The 16,636-nt window shown below is 34.4% G+C and overlaps 3 protein-coding genes across 5 annotated transcripts; 1 reads left to right on the forward strand and 2 right to left on the reverse strand.

The window, feature by feature from the left end:
* The first annotated feature begins 748 nt into the window (after positions 1-748).
* Positions 749-3,801, forward strand: LOC105790761 (transcription termination factor MTERF4, chloroplastic). 2 transcript variants are annotated; one of them, XR_008198519.1, is made up of 3 exons: positions 749-938; positions 1,351-3,009; positions 3,468-3,801. XR_008198519.1 is itself a non-coding variant. In XM_012618509.2 (2 exons), the coding sequence occupies exon 2, from the start codon at positions 1,381-1,383 to the stop codon at positions 2,953-2,955; it is 1,575 nt and encodes a 524-aa protein (XP_012473963.1). In that variant the 5' UTR covers positions 749-938; positions 1,351-1,380; the 3' UTR covers positions 2,956-3,319. The 2 variants fall into 2 exon arrangements, 1 of the variants encoding a protein (XP_012473963.1); XM_012618509.2 differs by lacking the exon at positions 3,468-3,801 and having other exon boundaries at positions 1,351-3,319.
* A 353-nt stretch (positions 3,802-4,154) lies between these two features.
* LOC105790763 (protein RESISTANCE TO PHYTOPHTHORA 1, chloroplastic) lies at positions 4,155-5,574 on the reverse strand. 2 transcript variants are annotated; one of them, XM_052634371.1, is made up of 4 exons: positions 5,151-5,574; positions 4,930-5,053; positions 4,543-4,712; positions 4,155-4,438 (listed from the first exon to the last, which is right to left on the reverse strand). In XM_052634371.1, the coding sequence occupies exons 1-4, from the start codon at positions 5,421-5,423 to the stop codon at positions 4,412-4,414; spliced, it is 594 nt and encodes a 197-aa protein (XP_052490331.1). In that variant the 5' UTR covers positions 5,424-5,574; the 3' UTR covers positions 4,155-4,411. The 2 variants fall into 2 exon arrangements, with proteins under 2 accessions (XP_052490331.1, XP_012473966.1); XM_012618512.2 differs by having other exon boundaries at positions 4,843-5,053; positions 5,151-5,572.
* A 670-nt stretch (positions 5,575-6,244) lies between these two features.
* LOC105790762 (sugar transporter ERD6-like 7) lies at positions 6,245-9,722 on the reverse strand. Its single transcript, XM_052634370.1, has 19 exons — positions 9,576-9,722; positions 9,243-9,452; positions 9,095-9,157; positions 8,930-9,019; positions 8,792-8,851; positions 8,604-8,669; positions 8,461-8,526; positions 8,295-8,370; positions 8,108-8,172; positions 7,932-8,024; positions 7,747-7,827; positions 7,575-7,659; positions 7,454-7,497; positions 7,313-7,375; positions 7,167-7,226; positions 7,021-7,074; positions 6,875-6,934; positions 6,690-6,804; positions 6,245-6,558 (listed from the first exon to the last, which is right to left on the reverse strand). Exons 1-19 carry the CDS (start codon positions 9,663-9,665, stop codon positions 6,443-6,445), a joined length of 1,557 nt encoding a protein of 518 aa, XP_052490330.1. The 5' UTR covers positions 9,666-9,722; the 3' UTR covers positions 6,245-6,442.
* Positions 9,723-16,636: the final 6,914 nt, after the last annotated feature.

The raw sequence follows: 16,636 nt of genomic DNA on the forward strand, positions 1-16,636 counted from the left end.
ATTCATAACCTAACAAATCATAATAAACTCTAAACAAATAATTAACCTAATCACAAAACTTACTAACAAAATTAATAAAAATTACATTCATAACCTACAAAACACAATAAATATTATACTAAACAAATAATTTATAATAGTAACTAACAAAATAACTTTAAAATAAATTAAAAACATAAAAATAACCATAAACAAACTACACAATATTAACAAAATAATTTATCCTCGTCATAATCCATTCTACTTTAAAAAAATTAAAATACTTTATCCTTCTTTTTTCTTTCTTTCTTCTTCCTTCTCTTCAACTATTTTTTTTAACCTTCATTCTCTTCTTCACCGGGGCCATTAAATAGGACCCTAAAAATCGGACCACTGGTGCCATCTATCAGATAGGCACCATCCCCTTGTACTGGTTTTGTATTTGTACACGGACGCATACTAAACCCAAAAATTTTCTACAAATGGTGCAGCCTATGTAAATGGTACCATTAATAAAATAGTATTTTAAAAAAAATTATTTAAAGAAATGATGGTACCGCCTATGAGAAAGGCACCACTCCTAAACATACCATTTTGATATTTAATCATACTGACATACTATTCTAGTATTAAATTTTTTTTATAATATTCACGTGAAAAAGCCTAAAAATCACGATGAAAACCCAGTTCAATACAGATTGAAGTAATCAGACCAAAAGGCCTACGATAAATCCAAAATAGATTTTCAAAGAAATAAAAGCCTAATCCAAAAATTTTAGAAAGAAACCCACAACGTAGATAAAGGCAAATAGATAAATGCTAGAGGAAAAAATCTACTAGTAGCACCTGCCTTGCTTCCAAGTTCGCAACCCAGGGCCTTACTTTGGCTGCACCCACACCGTTCCACCCTTCTCCGGCCACCGGAAACCGACAACGCTCGTCTCCTTCGAAAGCTCTGAGTAGGTTACTCTTCCTTTCCCTCTTCCTTTCCTGGTAATTTTTGCTTCACTGTTTGTTAATTCTTCGGATATTGGAGTAAGATCTTTACTGAAAGTGGGAAAACAAATAGATATTGCAGTAAGAGAATTAATGAATTGTGAAATTTGGGTGATTATCTTTATCTTTATCTTTGATATTGGAGTCTGGGTACTGAAATGCGCCTAATTGCCATTTTAGCGTTTTAGCGTCCGAGCATCACCTTATTCTAGCTCTGAAAGTACAGATTTTGTTTAATTTTTTTCTAGTAAAAATGCTTCCTTTTTAGAGTTCTCATTATATAAGGTCATTTTCTTCTAAACATCTAAAAGACCTTTTCCAGAAATGATTGCTTCTTATAAACTTTAATTCATTTGTTCTGCGGTTTTTTTGTAGAATATTTCATATCCTGAGAACTGTGAGATTATGAAGATCAGAAGCTGTGTTGGCATTACAAAACCAAGTCTTCTGCTTGTACATTCTGAGTTACCCGCACTTACCTTCCATAAAACCAAGTTAACATGGACATCAACCCTTAGATTCCCAAGTAACTATGAGAGGACTTCTGGATCGGTTACTAGGTTTCATTGCAGTGTTGCTGGTAGAACCGGTGCTTCTACATCTGTTAGTTCATCTTCATCGAAGTCAAATACTGTTCATTTGAGCCGGAAACAAGTCAAACCCTCATCCTTGTATAGTCGTCCTAGTTTGTCGAACATGAAGAAAGAGAGGATAGCAAATCGCGCTAAGGTTTATGAGTTTTTGAGGGTACTTGGTATTATTCCTGATGAGCTAGATGGGTTAGAACTTCCTGTAACGGTTGAGGTTATGCAGGAACGGATCGATTTTCTTCATAAGTTGGGGCTTACTATTGAAGACATTAACAATTATCCACTGGTCCTCGGTTGTAGTGTGAAAAAGAACATGATTCCCGTGCTTGATTATTTGGGGAAATTGGGTGTTAGAAAATCCACTTTCACTGAGTTTTTGAGAAGATATCCACAAGTTCTCCATGCAAGTGTTGTGGTTGACCTTGCCCCAGTTGTAAAGTATCTTCAAGGGTTGGATATTAAGCCTAATGATATTCCTCGGGTCCTTGAGAAATATCCAGAAGTACTGGGATTCAAGCTTGAGGGGACAATGAGCACATCAGTGGCTTATCTAGTCGGCATTGGAGTGTCAAGAAGGGAAGTTGGAGGGGTCTTAACCAAATACCCTGAGATTCTTGGGATGCGAGTGGGCCGCGTGATAAAGCCATTTGTGGAGTATCTTGAAGGTTTGGGTATTCCTAGGTTAGCTATAGCTAGATTGATAGAGAAGCGACCTCATATCCTTGGGTTTGGATTGGAGGAGAGGGTCAAACCAAATGTTGCATCCCTTCTAGAGTTCAATGTCAGAAAAGCATCTCTTCCATCTATAGTAGCACAATATCCTGAAATTATAGGAATTGATCTAAAGCCGAAGCTTCTTGGTCAAAGGAGTTTGATTCAATCAATTATTGATTTGGAACCTGAGGATTTTGGGACCGTTGTGGAGAAAATGCCTCAGATTGTGAGCCTTAGCAACACTTCTATGGTGAAACATGGAGATTTCCTAAAGGGTTGTGGATTTTCCTTGCAACAAGTGAGGTCCATGGTTGTGGAATGTCCCCAGATCCTTGCTTTGAATCTTGACATCATGAAACTTAGCTTTGATTACTTTCAAATGGAGATGCAGAGGCCTCTTGATGATTTGGTTGCTTTCCCAGCATTCTTTACATATGGTCTTGAATCTACTATAAAGCCTAGAGACAAGATTGTAGCGAAGAAAGGTTTTAAATGTTCTCTTTCATGGCTTCTTAACTGCTCTGATGAGAAGTTTAAGGAGCGGTTGAACTATGACACAATTGAGATGGAGGAAATGGAGACAATGCCTTCATTTGACATGAATTCACTGATGGAACCGAGGAGTGATGAGTCTGATTCTGACTATGAGGAGGATAGTGACGATGAGTATGCATAAATCTATTAGAAAATGCTTGGCTTTTTTCAAATCAGACGATCCAAATTTAGGAAGGTAAACTTTTCTGTTAAGTTGAAACGCATTGATGAACCATCTTTGCAATTCTTAAAGAACATCACAGACCGTCTTAATCAAGTTGCCTCATATTTTACGTAGCCATACATAACATGTGTCATGGTTTCGGTAGGTCCCAGTATTTGTATTAGGAGAATGTGACAATTTCCATTCCATTTATTTAATCACATAAACATTTGTGTACATTCTGCTAGTCTAAGAACGTTGTTGCTGACTTTCCCCAATTCATCATCAAGGTTGAATCTCATAAATCCTTTGCAGCAAATAATAGCTCTAGGTGTTGGCTGTATTATGGTGTGCATCACTGCCATAGTTGCATTTTCTCCTCCCTCTTCTATCTTTCTTATAATGTGTTCCTTTTATTCCGAGTGTTAAGTTTGTCATTAGCTTTATATGTGCATTACTACCACTTACAAGAATCCACCATTATTTTTCAGCCATACCCTTACTGGAGACTGATGTTCCGTCTGCTGTAATGCATCGCTCATCCGGGCATCAGAGTTTTGCATCTGATTTTTTAGTAGATCTAGATACCTATAAAGTAGAGGCTATAAGTAGGCACCATAGTTTCAATGCATGATGTTTCAATTCTCCAATATGTTCCCAATTATTTTCATTTTAAGTTGTGATTTTTACCGCAGAAGGAAATCAAGGTTTTTGTATTTTAGAGGTCAACTTCAGCAGTCAAATACGAAACATCTTGCAACTTGTAGCTACTGGCTTAAATTATATTAAAACCATTTTTAGCAGAAATAATGTTCATTTCATCCTTTTCTTCTGATGCTTTTCATGAATCCTTTACAAGGAATGCTTGGTAAAAGGTAATTCTTTATTTGATGAATTAACCGGGTTTAACAAGTTGTCCACCATTAATACCTCGGTGTAGGTTTGGGATAACCAGTGGCCGGTTAATAATTGAGTCCATGAAACTCATTGCAGACTATTAGTTTTGGCTCATGGTAAAAGGTCTTCCCTATTTGTCTGATGCTGAGTAGAGAACTAGCTGCCCTAAAACGACATATAATGTTCTCCTATGAAGTTTATTCAAATACAATAGCTAAAAACACACCATGATAATTTCATGGATTCATCGATTTACATGACAGATAAAACATGTGTAGGAATTCAGAAACTTAAATCGTTAGATTCTCCAAAAGGACTTATGAGTGTGCACATATACATCCTGGGAAACAACTAGATTCCAAGAATATCGATTAATCGATGTCGGTTTGTAATTACATTTCTCAAGTGATTTTCATCCATGTCTCGCCTCATTAATCATGTATATAATCTTCATCCTGGTTGCGAGTTGCTGCAGTGTCTCACGCCCATCATGAGTATAATAGCAGCATTGATCCAAAGGTCACGGTGCACGTAGTTCCTACTCTGTTTTCTGTAGCCATCCAAGCTGAAGGAAGCAGCACATATATATTCAATAAGCAAAATGCTCAGAGAAAGAAACAACAGTGATAGCAGTAAATAAAGGAGCTGATGAAAGGGTAAAGCAAGTACCTTCCAGGCATACATGGCAAAGAAGGCTACGATGTCTGCAGACCAGACAACTGCAAAAGACTTCCAAAAGAAAGGGATTATAACATTGAGCAAGGGGATGATGAGGAAAAGATAATTAAGAGCTTCTTTTTCGTTCTTCGAACAGTCTCGAGCTCGAAGTGACGGGATTGCTGCAAAGAAATAGGCATTAGTAAGTTAACTCTGTTGCTTGTAGAACATGCAATAACTGCAATTTGACACCTTTGAACCAGCAATAGTGTTTGATAAAAGGTTCAAGACCCAGATAAGGTATTAACTCACTGAACATCCAAATGGACCACATCCCCATCAATCTCCAAATATCAGGTTCATTAGATGGAAATATGAGATTAAAAGACAAAGCTCCACCTAACAGCAATGAGACATAGCCTTGAACTTCGAAAACAGTATACAAGGTAGTTCCAGGCACAGCAGGGTTTTTAGTAGCAGTAGAAGCCCTTGGTGCAAAGGTTGCAGCAGTTTTCTGAACCACCTGTTGTCATATCACAAATAGAAAAACATCCTCAAAATCAGTGCAAAACTTTAAAAAACCAGACAATAAAGCATCTAAAAGAAAAAAAAAATTGAACCTTTTTGAGGTCCTTGTCAAGGGGTGTAGTGGAAGTAGCACTGGAGATGCTTTTGCTTTCTTTTCTGGGTTCAGATTCTAAATTTTCTTCTTTGGGTTCTTCCTCAACTGTTCCTGTCTGAGCATCGACTTCATTTGTCGCATTAACATGTATTTGCAAGGCTTTTCTGCAACTGAGAAACTTGGGGTAGTTGTGTTTTAAGTTGAAAGAAGGTGGTAAAGGGAGCTTTGAAACGCCATAGTTGCAGAGAGGCGTTGACATCAACGAGTACATGTTGAATGTTCAACACACTCTCAATGTATTCTCATTGGAATCCAGAAATTCTTCAAGTTGGAACCCAAAAATAAAAATAAAAAATAAAATGGGAGTATGGGATTGGAAGGGAAAGAGATAAGGAACACGAGGCTGATCTTTGCTGTTAAAACCGGTTCGATTCTCAACATTTTAAACGACCCAGTTCCCTCTCGGTCTACCCAAACCCGGACCACTCTAGTTCATTTCCTGTTTAACCCGCAACACTATCTTATACCATAATAGCCTTTGGTAAAAATCGTATCCAGTCCCTCTCAATTTCAATATTGAGTAAATTGATCTCTCTCTAAAAAAATTAGAGCATCTTAATCTCTTTCAATTTTGAAGGTGAGTGACAATTGATCACAGCAATTAATATTTTCCATCTATTGTACATAATTTTAATTGATATCATAACAAATTAAGCTTTCAATATTTACATATTTTGTCAATTTGATCTAGAAAAATTATTTTAAAAATGGATACAGTTTTATAAAATCTAAAATTCAAAAAGAATATATAAAAGAAATTTAGCTTTAATAAACAAAATGTGTAAACTTCAAGACTAAATTCGGTATTATACTAATTAAAATTATATAAAATTTGTAAGAAATTGTCCTTAAATGTTTACTTTTGGAATTGAGAGGGATTAAATTGCTCTAATTTTTTTGAGATTTTTATCCCAACACATTACATAATAATTGCAAGAAGTTATAATTAGTATGTTAGCAATCTAATTTTGCTGGACTGCAGTTCTAGTATTCCATAAGTTAGAAGACTCATATTTGTTTGACTTTGTTGCTTTAGATTTTGCTGAAACATATATATTCCTTATTGGCAAAATCATCTTATGGATAAGAAAACATAGCTCAATCTCATTTTCATTCTACAATAACTTTTATTTGCCTCAAATATAACATCCATTTTCGCTTGATCTTGAAAAAGAATTCAGAAATGTGCTCCACTGAAGAATGAAAGAACTGCTTCATTTTCTTGTTTCTCTATGCATTAATGGCTGCCTGAATTTGTTCCAGGGTTTTCCCCTTTGTTTCAGGAACCACTGTGATTACAAACACTATAGCCACTGCATTGATTGCAGCATAAATGATGAAGGTACCTGAAAAAGCCACCAGTTGCAAATATTATTCACAATTATCTTTCTGGATTGAATCAATTACTGCTTTTACTATAAGGAATTTAAAGATTAAAAAGTGGGGGGGGGGGGGGGATAATTTTTATTCTATTTACCATAGGAGCTCCAACTCATGAGGAAGTTGAATGTGTATGACACTGCCCATGCACCAAACCAGTTCACAAGTGTTGCTAAGCTTCCTGCTATTCCTTTAATATTTATCGGAAATATCTGCGACCAAATCCAGATATGTGTTGGACATGAATATATACAAATACTTAACTCGGGTAGATTTTATTACCTCAGACATTACAACCCAAGGAACTGCACCCATTCCAGCTGAAAAAGATCCTATGTACATCTGATCAAGAAGAAAACGGTGAGCTATACTCTGCCATTGAACAAATTGAATGGATATATGGTTCAATAAAAGTTTTTGACATTTACCAATATGCCTGTTACAGCAAGAATGGGAACTGAACTTGGTGCCAAATTATGGTCCTGGTTGGCAAAGATTATAAATATATATTATATTAGAAATTGACAAGGACAAAGGGGAGTGTATAGTTTAGAAGATAGTTTAAAATTTTAACCTTAAGATAGAATGAAGTCCCAGATAGTATACAGGCAAGGACCAATCCTGTTGAAGAAACCTGTAATAAAGTTTGATCCATGAAAAGGACTTGGCTCAGCAATTTAAGGATTGGGTTGCTATGAAATGTTCTAAATATTTGCTTACCAGTAATAGAGGCTTTCTACCAGCTTTATCAATCACAGTTGTGTTAAGTGCTGTAATTGGAACCTGGATAAATATGATTGTTTGTTACATCAATTTGTTGGAAAAATTATTTGTATGTCAAGGAAAAGGTGGAGATGAAACCTGAATAATAGCGTATGTTATCGTCGCTATACTCGGAGAAACACCTGAGACATTTGAATTACGATGTTAGATGATAGAAGACTGTTTTATTTGATGCACTGAGAGTGTATAATTTTATTACCTGCTGACTCGAAAATATTGCTGAGATAAAAGCAGATTCCATTGATTCCCCCGAATTGTTGAAACACCATTAAACCAACTCCTATCTGATAAAACAGCAATGAAATAACATATTGATTAAGACACAATGTTGAAAACCTGTGATGGCTAATGTTTAAAGTTGGTATTGTTACAATGACTGATCGGAAGTATCTTCGTTGAAACAAATCGAGCATCTTGGCTTTCGGGAGCCGTTCGAGAGTCTCTATGTAGTCCTGTCAAGCAAGAAAATAAAGTTTGTTTTCTTAAACATTTTCACTATAATTGCTCCAACTCTTTGTTAATGTTGGTTAAGATGATAAGAGTTCAGATTAAGAACCCGAATCTCGGCTGCCTCCTCCGATATATCAGCACCCTTTCCACGAAGATCTTGTAGTGCAGCTTCAAATTCTTTTTCATGTCCTATCTTTGCCTGCATTGCCGTTTAATGTCACTAACTCACTATAATTCAAGGTAAAAATGGGATTTTCATCCTCCTTTCAGTGCTTATCATACCAGCCACCTAGGAGACTCTGGAATGAAAAATAGTCCAAATAGCAGAATTGCACAAGGAATGAGTCCTGCAATAACACCACGTATGAGTTCGACTTGTGTCATCTAGCATTACTAACACGCACGCATGGTTTTCCCGAAGAATGTTTGGTATCACTGTAGTTCGAATAGATGGATAAAGCAGTTTTACCAGTTAGTGCTAAAGTCCTCCAAGTTAGAACCGTCCCTATTATGAATGCAACCGACACGGCACAGCAGATCATAAGCTATAGAAATAAGAAATAATCAGACAATCTTTGTCATGCATTTGTATTGGACATTCAGACAATGGATAAGATGTATTAAGATAATGTTACCTGGTTTGCAGTTGTTAGCGCTCCTCGAAGATTCTTTGGTGCGATTTCGGCTATAAACACGGGGACCTTGTCAAGAAAGTAGTCATGGTCATTTAATGAAGAATGTTTTAGGAGGGAAATGTAGGTGAGATTCAGAAACTCACAACATATGAAAAGACTCCCATTCCATATCCTGTTGCCAATCTTCCAATGTCCAAAGACAAAGCCCCCTTTTTTGTTTTTACCGGAGAAATCGGAAAAAAGGTAATCAATATATTTCTGCATAATTGGTTAATTCGCAGCTTAAGCAAATGATAAATTCAGGGGGTGAAGCAGTTTCAGAAAGTACAACCTTAGCAAAGTAAATAGCAAGCCACCCTGCAACACTGAAGCCAGTAGCTGTTCTCATTGCCTGCACATGTTTAGCTATGAACATGATACTACATCAACAAAATCTATGCCAAAGAACAAAAAAATTTCTAAAACTTACCCCTTTCCGACCGATAAAATCAGCAATCGGTCCACTCGTGGTTGCACCAATCATTGCACCGAAAGTCAGTATAGAACCAAACACTGAATACTGCCGATTCAAAGATCAAATGCATCAGTTTTTAAGTTGCCTCTGTTAGCGATTGCAATACATATATATATATACCTCTGCTAGAGTAAGTGAAAGATCTTTCGTGATGGCAGTCTGAGTCGGCGACGAATAGCCTGCCTGAAAATGATTTCAACATTTTGTTACAAGTAACATTACAAGCAAAGCTAGTTTTCCGGTGTAGAGAGCGGTGAGGGAGGCTTACAGAGGATCCAAAGGCAAAGGAACCGCAGACCGCAACAAATGTGCTGAGGTAAACCATCCATAGACTAGCTTTGCCGCTTGTCTCTTCATCAGTGTATACATTTTCTTCATCACCTATATTCTTCCCTTCTTCCAATAGAGGTATGGTTACATCTCCATGCACATTGCCATTGTCTTCGATGGCCATTGTCTCTTTCTCTAACTTAGAGACCTGGATTTTGATACAAATGGAGAAGAGAATAAGGTTGAAGCAATATCTTCAAGATGAAGAAGATGAGGAAATTCCCTCATGGCAGTACCCTTTTATAATGAAAGCTCGCAAATTCCAGGTCACCTTTCTTTCTTTTACGTATGAAGAAGCTACATAAATGGACGACGCAAGATGAATGAAAGCAGTGCAACAACTCTGTTTAGTATCCTCCATTAGACAATTTGAACTCTGTTTCTTTGTGGCTCACGTGGTTTGCTAGTTGTTTCGTCGGAATAATTATTCCTTATTACACAATTTGGTTTACTGGATGGAATATTAAAGCTGGTTGGGGTAAAATGATGTTATGTAAGTGTAAAATTATATTATTAATCCTTTAACTAAATAAGTGATCTTTTATTTATATTATTAACTTTATATTTATTATATTTAATAATAATAATAATAATTTTTTATAAATATATTATGATAAAACTATTATTGTTATTCTTGCAAATAAAGAAATGTAGCTTCATTCACATGCTTCTTATTGTGTCAAGTTGCTTTCATATGGAAATTTGTTAAGTTTTATTAAATTTAATTAAAAAGTCCTAAATGTTAGGTCTTTTAATTTATAAAATTTACAATTAATTTTATGAAAAATCAAGTAATTTCTAAATATTATTTTAAATCTTGTTAGGCCTTCAAAATTTATGAAAATTCTTATTAAGCCCCTCAATTGTTTGAAATTTTTTAGTTAAACCCTCAATTTTCTTGAAAATTCTTATTAAGGCATCTAAAAGTTTTAAAAATTTTAATAAACCCCCAATTTAACACCAACATCCGCCACTGGTTTGATTAAATATGTATGAAAGATATTTACAGGCAACATAGTTGTTATCCTCTAACAAAAGCAGAATCATTTACAACCAAACTTATGTCTTGTACATTTTCGTGGATCAAATCTAGGCGACAAATTGGCTGCTGTTATCTCGGAACTGAGGATGAAAAAGTTGAAGGGAAAAGGCACATGCTTCATGAGATTCTCTTACCCCTTCAGTCCCTGCTATATGCAGAAAGTGGAGATGGGTCGTTATTATCAAAGAATCAGACACAACACAATATAATTAATAAATGGAGCTTAGGGTTACAACAGTTGGGAAATGGTTTCTTTCGTTCCATCAAAACTCGTGTTCCAAGATCAATGGACCATCATGCTTGACGACAAGCACTTTTTTAAAATAACAGCAACATGAACTAAAAATAAGACAATTTGAGCCGTTTCTCTCCACATGCATTGTGTTTTGTTTCATGGATGCACATAAAGACGTACCCATGTTATTAAAAAGGGAAATAAACACATGGTAGGGCTGACAACTAACTCTGTTTAATGCAATGCAGATTAAACCAGTTTGTTTCAAGAGTTGTTTGAAGCCACTAACAAATATCACAAGAAACAAAAACAAGAGTGTTCAGTAGCAACAAACAGATCTTGCAAGCTGCAAAGCCTCACGGACCAATTTCTTTAAGAAAATATATTGTCCTGGATTTCTTTAACAAACAAATCATGTACCCAACATATTGTCTATGGGCTTCATCATCTTTAGAGCATAAGCTTCCACTTATATCAAAGCACGTGAGTTACGTATGCATGGTCAATAACTAACTCAGATTTAGGTAAATCACACCATGAATGTCACAACTAAATTAATTCACAAACGGATTCAGAATTAATTCATCTTGGGTCCAATCCAATATATCATTCTATCAATGAATACATCCATGTCTCTACTCGTGGAGTCAACTACTCCGATAGTCAAGACAAGCCATCTCCCCTATTGAAATTGTAGACGGTATAATAATCCATCTTAGTATCTGAATCAAATGCTCACTTTGATTCTTTTACGGGATTACGTATAACGTCCCTATCCCATAACCGTCGCGAAATAGGTAAGGGGCATTACAGGACCTTTAATTTAGTTCGGAACAGTAAAACATTGAACATTTACTAAATACCATCTCAAACATACCAAATTCAATGTCAATTTCATATATCAATTTCATATCCAAACATATGTTCACATCTCATTTCAATACATTATAAAACATGCCATAACCTTGTTATACCAAATCAAAATCTTACCGAATTCACAAGTATACACATACCAAAATGACATTTCATTTGGTCACACATATGTCTCATTTATGCCAAAATATCATTTATCAAAATCACCGCAAAACGAGCATAACACATAATGCTTCCATACCAAACCAAACATTTCCAATTCAAGCCATATCACATGGCTTGATCAAACCCCAAAATTCATACCACATTCACCAACATAAAAGACCATATAATTCAACCCATAAACTAACTTATACATGCCATATTTACATTATTTACATAAGGTCCAAAAGCACCAAATATCGTCTGGATAGTGTGATAGCAAATCTCCGACCTCGTCGAAATCGAGCTAGCTTCCAAATCTATAGGACATAAGAAAATGAACTAAATAAGTATTAAGCTTAGTAAGCCTGTATTAAACTTACCAATATAGCATTAAGCATTAAAGCAATTAAAATCAATTCATTTGTCCACAAAGCGTATTCACATCACCATTCGCAAGTTAGTCATTTCACATCCATATATTCATCCATTCATAAAGATGAAACCAAACATATAACATTCTTTTAACATCCAAATTCATTCCTCAATTCTTATAAATCATATATCATAAAAATCAATCCAAGTCATATAGCTAAATATATCATGTCGTCCCTATAATTCATATATTCAGTAAAACAAATAATCTATGTAAATCGGTATTCATATAACTTATTAATCATGTAAATCATAAAACATTTATATGAATTCGTTCCTATTCGTATAACATGTAATTCATTAGTAATAATAGAAATTTATATGTATCAACAGTAACCTATACATATCGACAGTAATTCATCCATATAATTACATAGCTTATTCATATGATCAGTAACAATAATTATGCCCGTTGAACTTCGTAGAATATTGATAGATACTCGGGTGATACACACTAAGTGTATTTATCAGTAATCTGTCAATTCATTATCCTTTTTGCTCTTTCGATCCATGATCGATAAACTCCTTCTGAGCTGATAAATAGTAGGCTCTATTGAGCTGAAACGGTAAGCTCTGACGAGCTAGACAGTAAGCTTATACGAGCTGAGACAGTAAGCTCTAATGAGCTGAAAACAATAGGCTCTTACAAGCTGAAATATCGGTAAACTCATACGAGCTGTGGTGAGTCCACAACAAATGCAGGAGCTTGACCAAATCGGTAACCCTAGTGACATGTCACTCGTATCTAACAACTTCCTACGGTCCAAACGGGACTCGGTAACTATTCAAATTCATCATTTAAGCATTCAATGATCAATAGTTCAATTTCTCAAATCACACACATATATATAATCTATTCATTTAAATACATACATTTAAATACTCAATTCGCATACCTTCTCAAATTTAATTAAATACATACATTTAAATACTTAATTCACATACTTTATCAAATCACATATATATAATCAATTTAATTAAATACATACATTTAATTACTATTGAAATTGTTTAATAGTTCGATTCTAGATATACAGACTTACCTCATATTTGCTCGAATACTTTCGTCTACCTGTCTAACTTTTGTTTCCCCCGATCAAGTTCCGGTATTTGTTTATCTTGATCTATAGAAATTCAAATTTAACTCATTTATTCACCAAATCATTCAATTCAATCCATATACATATATTTTAGCCTTTTTATAAAATAGCCCTTATATTTTCACATTTTGACACTTTAGTCCCTAATTCACAAATACACAAAAATATACGAAATTTCTTTATACATATACTTAGTCGAATACTATATAGTTTCTAATCAGCCCATATTTTCATTTATTTCACATTTCTAACCACAATATTTCTATTTTATAATTAAATCCCTAATGCTCATTTTTGTCTAAATTCACTTTATAAAACTTGTATATATATCAATATCCATCAATAATCTAGCATAATACTTCAAAATATACTAGTATTCAACAATGACACATTTCAAAATCATCAAAATTTTCAGAAATTAAGGTACGGGCTAACTAGAATACAAAGCAACGATCTCAAAAACGTAAAAAATCATAAAAAACCGAGCAAAGAACATACCTTAATCAAGCCACACAAGTGCCGAATGGTTTAAGCATTCAAAAACCTGTTCTTTTCTTTAGTTTCGGTTCAAAAAGATGAGAAAATAATGAACCATTTTGTTATGGTTTATTATAATTAACTTAAATATATAATTACCACTTTAACATTAATGAAATAAATGCATAATTCACATATTACCAGCACCACTATCATTGGTCCAATAACATAATAATGACCTCACATTCAACTTATCATAGCAAATAAATACTCTTAACTTATAGCATGCTACTTTTGCATTTTACGCGATTAAGTCCTTTTATCAAATTAAGCATTTAAACGGTAAAATTTCTTAACGAAATTTTTATACTATCATTCTATCCTACTGTAAAATTTATTAAAATAGTAAAATAAATATTTTGATTTGGTTAAGTGGTCCCGAAACCACTGTTCCGAACAGACTCAGAAACTGGCTGTTACATTACGGACTCATTTATATTATCTACTGAAGTAAGTTGTCTTTCTCGCAATGTAAATGTTCGTTACAATTCCACTTATCTTTAGTTTGAACTTTGGACAATTAATGAGCTAATATTTGTTTGTCACAATTTGAAAGACAAAAAAATATAAAAGACATAATAGTGAAATGTGAAATTAACTTTATTTATTTATTCATCGTTCAAATAAATAGAAAACAGTTACATGTTTACTACAATATGTGAGTGGAATAAATGTGTCATATTTCTCAGTCCAATATTCTCAACATGTTTGTTAAAACTCCCAGTCACAAGTGTCTTAGTAAACGGATCCACAATGTTATTTTCAGAAGCTATTTTCATTATATCTACAATTCCTTCGACTATTGTCTCTCGTATCAAGCCTCTTGTATCAAGTGACACTTTCAATCAATGTATTTTGTCCTCTTGTAACTTCTCATTTCCTTGGTATTTGCTATTGCAACACTATTATCATAATACAGTGTTATAGCTTTTTCTATACCAGGAATAACTTCAAGTTCGGTTAAGAAATTTCGAAGCCATATTGCTTTTTTCGTTGCCTCAGAAGCAACCACATACTCGGCCTCTATAGTAAAGTCAACAATGCAAGTTTGTTTTACACTTCTCCATACTATGGCTCCACGATCTAGAACGAATACATTTCCCGACGTTGATTTCCTCGAATCTTTATAGGTTTGAAAGTCTAAGTTTGTGTATCCATCAGAGTAAGGTCCTCCCTAGTATACACAAGTATATAATCCCTGGTTCTTTGAAGATACCTTAATATATGTTTTACAGGCTTGTCAATGCCTAAGACCTGGATTTGCCTAATATAGACTAACCATTACTATTGCGAAACATATATCTAAACGTGTGCAAAGCATCACATACATAAGACGTCCTAGTATTCAAGCTAGGTGACCGGATCGGGTATAGGATGTTACACAAAATTACGTAATTTCTTTACTTAGCACCTTGATCCATAGAAATCCCTAACTTATGTTAATATCTCTTTCAAGCATAAAAGTAATTGACTCTAGGTTGATTTATTGAAATTTCTTTCTAATTAAAACCTCTATTATTGCATTAACTCAATTTATGGATCCCACTATTAAATTTAACCCTAATCTGGTAGATTTATATCGTTCTATTTCTAGTATTGCATGCAACTCCACTCAATTACGCAAGATCTACTCTTAAATAGGTTCTATTCAACCACCGATTTAAGCACATCAAATATGGATTACTAATCTAAAAATATTAAACCAAGAATTAAGCACACATAATTAAGAACAATAAACTAAGTATTTATTGCGTAAAATTAAAGTTAAAAGACAAAATCCATCATAGGGTTTATCTCCTTTAGGTGTTTAGAAAATTAGTCCATGCTTAAAAATAAAAACATCTAATATACAGTATAATCGAAAGAAATAAAGAAACTCATGACAACTTCTTAAGAAATCAACTGGGAATCTTCAATCTTGACAGAAATCTGCTTTAAAGTTGGCTTCATTGGTGTTTTCCAAATTGTTTTCTTGAATATTCTGTAACGACTCTCTTCTATCTTTTTCTTTTGTCATGTATGTCTTAAAATACCTGAAAAACCTAAAATTGTGATTTTTTGAAGTTTGGTGTGAAATCTCATAAAATTGACACGTCCTACCACATGCCTGTATGGGTCACACGACTGCGTAGTTTGGCCTGTGGAATTGGTTAGCTCGTGTGACACCTATAGCTTGCTCCAACACTCTGATTTTCACTCTTTTTACTCTCAAGTACTCTATTAAGCATCAAAACAAGAATTTAAAAGGATTAGAAGTATAAAATTCAAAGTTAACATTGAATAATCATTCAAAAACATGTTAAGAATAAAGTTAAAACATATTACTTTTAACACTTATCAGCAACATTCTCTGCAGGGCTTAGACTCAAGGCATCAACTTCTTATAAGTACAATTTGAAAAAGAAAAACATAAGGCTATTTGATAAAACAAACTGCAAAGCGAGAATGAGCAGTTGATGTTGCAGATATAATTTTCTTACGAGGCATTATTGTAGTTTTAAATAGTAACAACCTTATGATTGGGGTCTTGGTTAGATTTGTGCGGTAAAGCATTGCCGAGGATGACTAATGACCTGAAAAAACATTTTTAGCTTTTTTGTTGTATATATATATAAGAATAGATATGGGAGTTTTATTTGCTGTTAATCTGGTCAGGTGTGTTCATCTAAGAATGGCAGCATTGCAAATTCTAAACTCATATTTGGTAAGTTTCAAGCCATTCAACTCTCAATTACTATCTCTGTAGGGCTTGGCTTCTAAAATCCCCCAAATTTTGCTTCAAACAACACTGCAAAGGAACTATCTGTATGCAATAAGCCTGTAAATTAAAATGGAAAAAGCAAAAAAGGGAAAATGGGAGAGTCTGTCAGACAACTGCGTGACCTTCCCAGCCGCGCAAGGCAAGCTGAGAACGATCCTCTGTGGACGAAGTGAAACCAGCAAGGGAAACACCAGACCAATAATCACGC

The sequence above is a fragment of the Gossypium raimondii genome, chromosome 8 (genome assembly GCF_025698545.1).
Source record: "Gossypium raimondii isolate GPD5lz chromosome 8, ASM2569854v1, whole genome shotgun sequence".
NCBI classification, from domain to species: domain Eukaryota; kingdom Viridiplantae; phylum Streptophyta; class Magnoliopsida; order Malvales; family Malvaceae; genus Gossypium; species Gossypium raimondii.

Excerpts from the sequence above, each read along its gene's own strand:
- LOC105790761 (XM_012618509.2), top strand. The coding sequence starts at position 1,381 with ATGAAGATCAGAAGCTGTGTTGGCATTACAAAACCAAGTCTTCTGCTT.
- LOC105790763 (XM_012618512.2), bottom strand. The coding sequence starts at position 5,423 with ATGTACTCGTTGATGTCAACGCCTCTCTGCAACTATGGCGTTTCAAAG. Across the intron at positions 5,054-5,150 it reads TTGACAAGGACCTCAAAAAG|GTGGTTCAGAAAACTGCTGC; the intron begins GTTCAATTTTTT and ends ATATGACAACAG. Across the intron at positions 4,439-4,542 it reads TTGCCATGTATGCCTGGAAG|CTTGGATGGCTACAGAAAAC; the intron begins GTACTTGCTTTA and ends TGCTTCCTTCAG.
- LOC105790762 (XM_052634370.1), bottom strand. The coding sequence starts at position 9,665 with ATGGAGGATACTAAACAGAGTTGTTGCACTGCTTTCATTCATCTTGCG. Across the intron at positions 9,020-9,094 it reads TTTCACTTACTCTAGCAGAG|TATTCAGTGTTTGGTTCTAT; the intron begins GTATATATATAT and ends TTGAATCGGCAG. Across the intron at positions 8,371-8,460 it reads CGCTAACAACTGCAAACCAG|CTTATGATCTGCTGTGCCGT; the intron begins GTAACATTATCT and ends TTATTTCTATAG.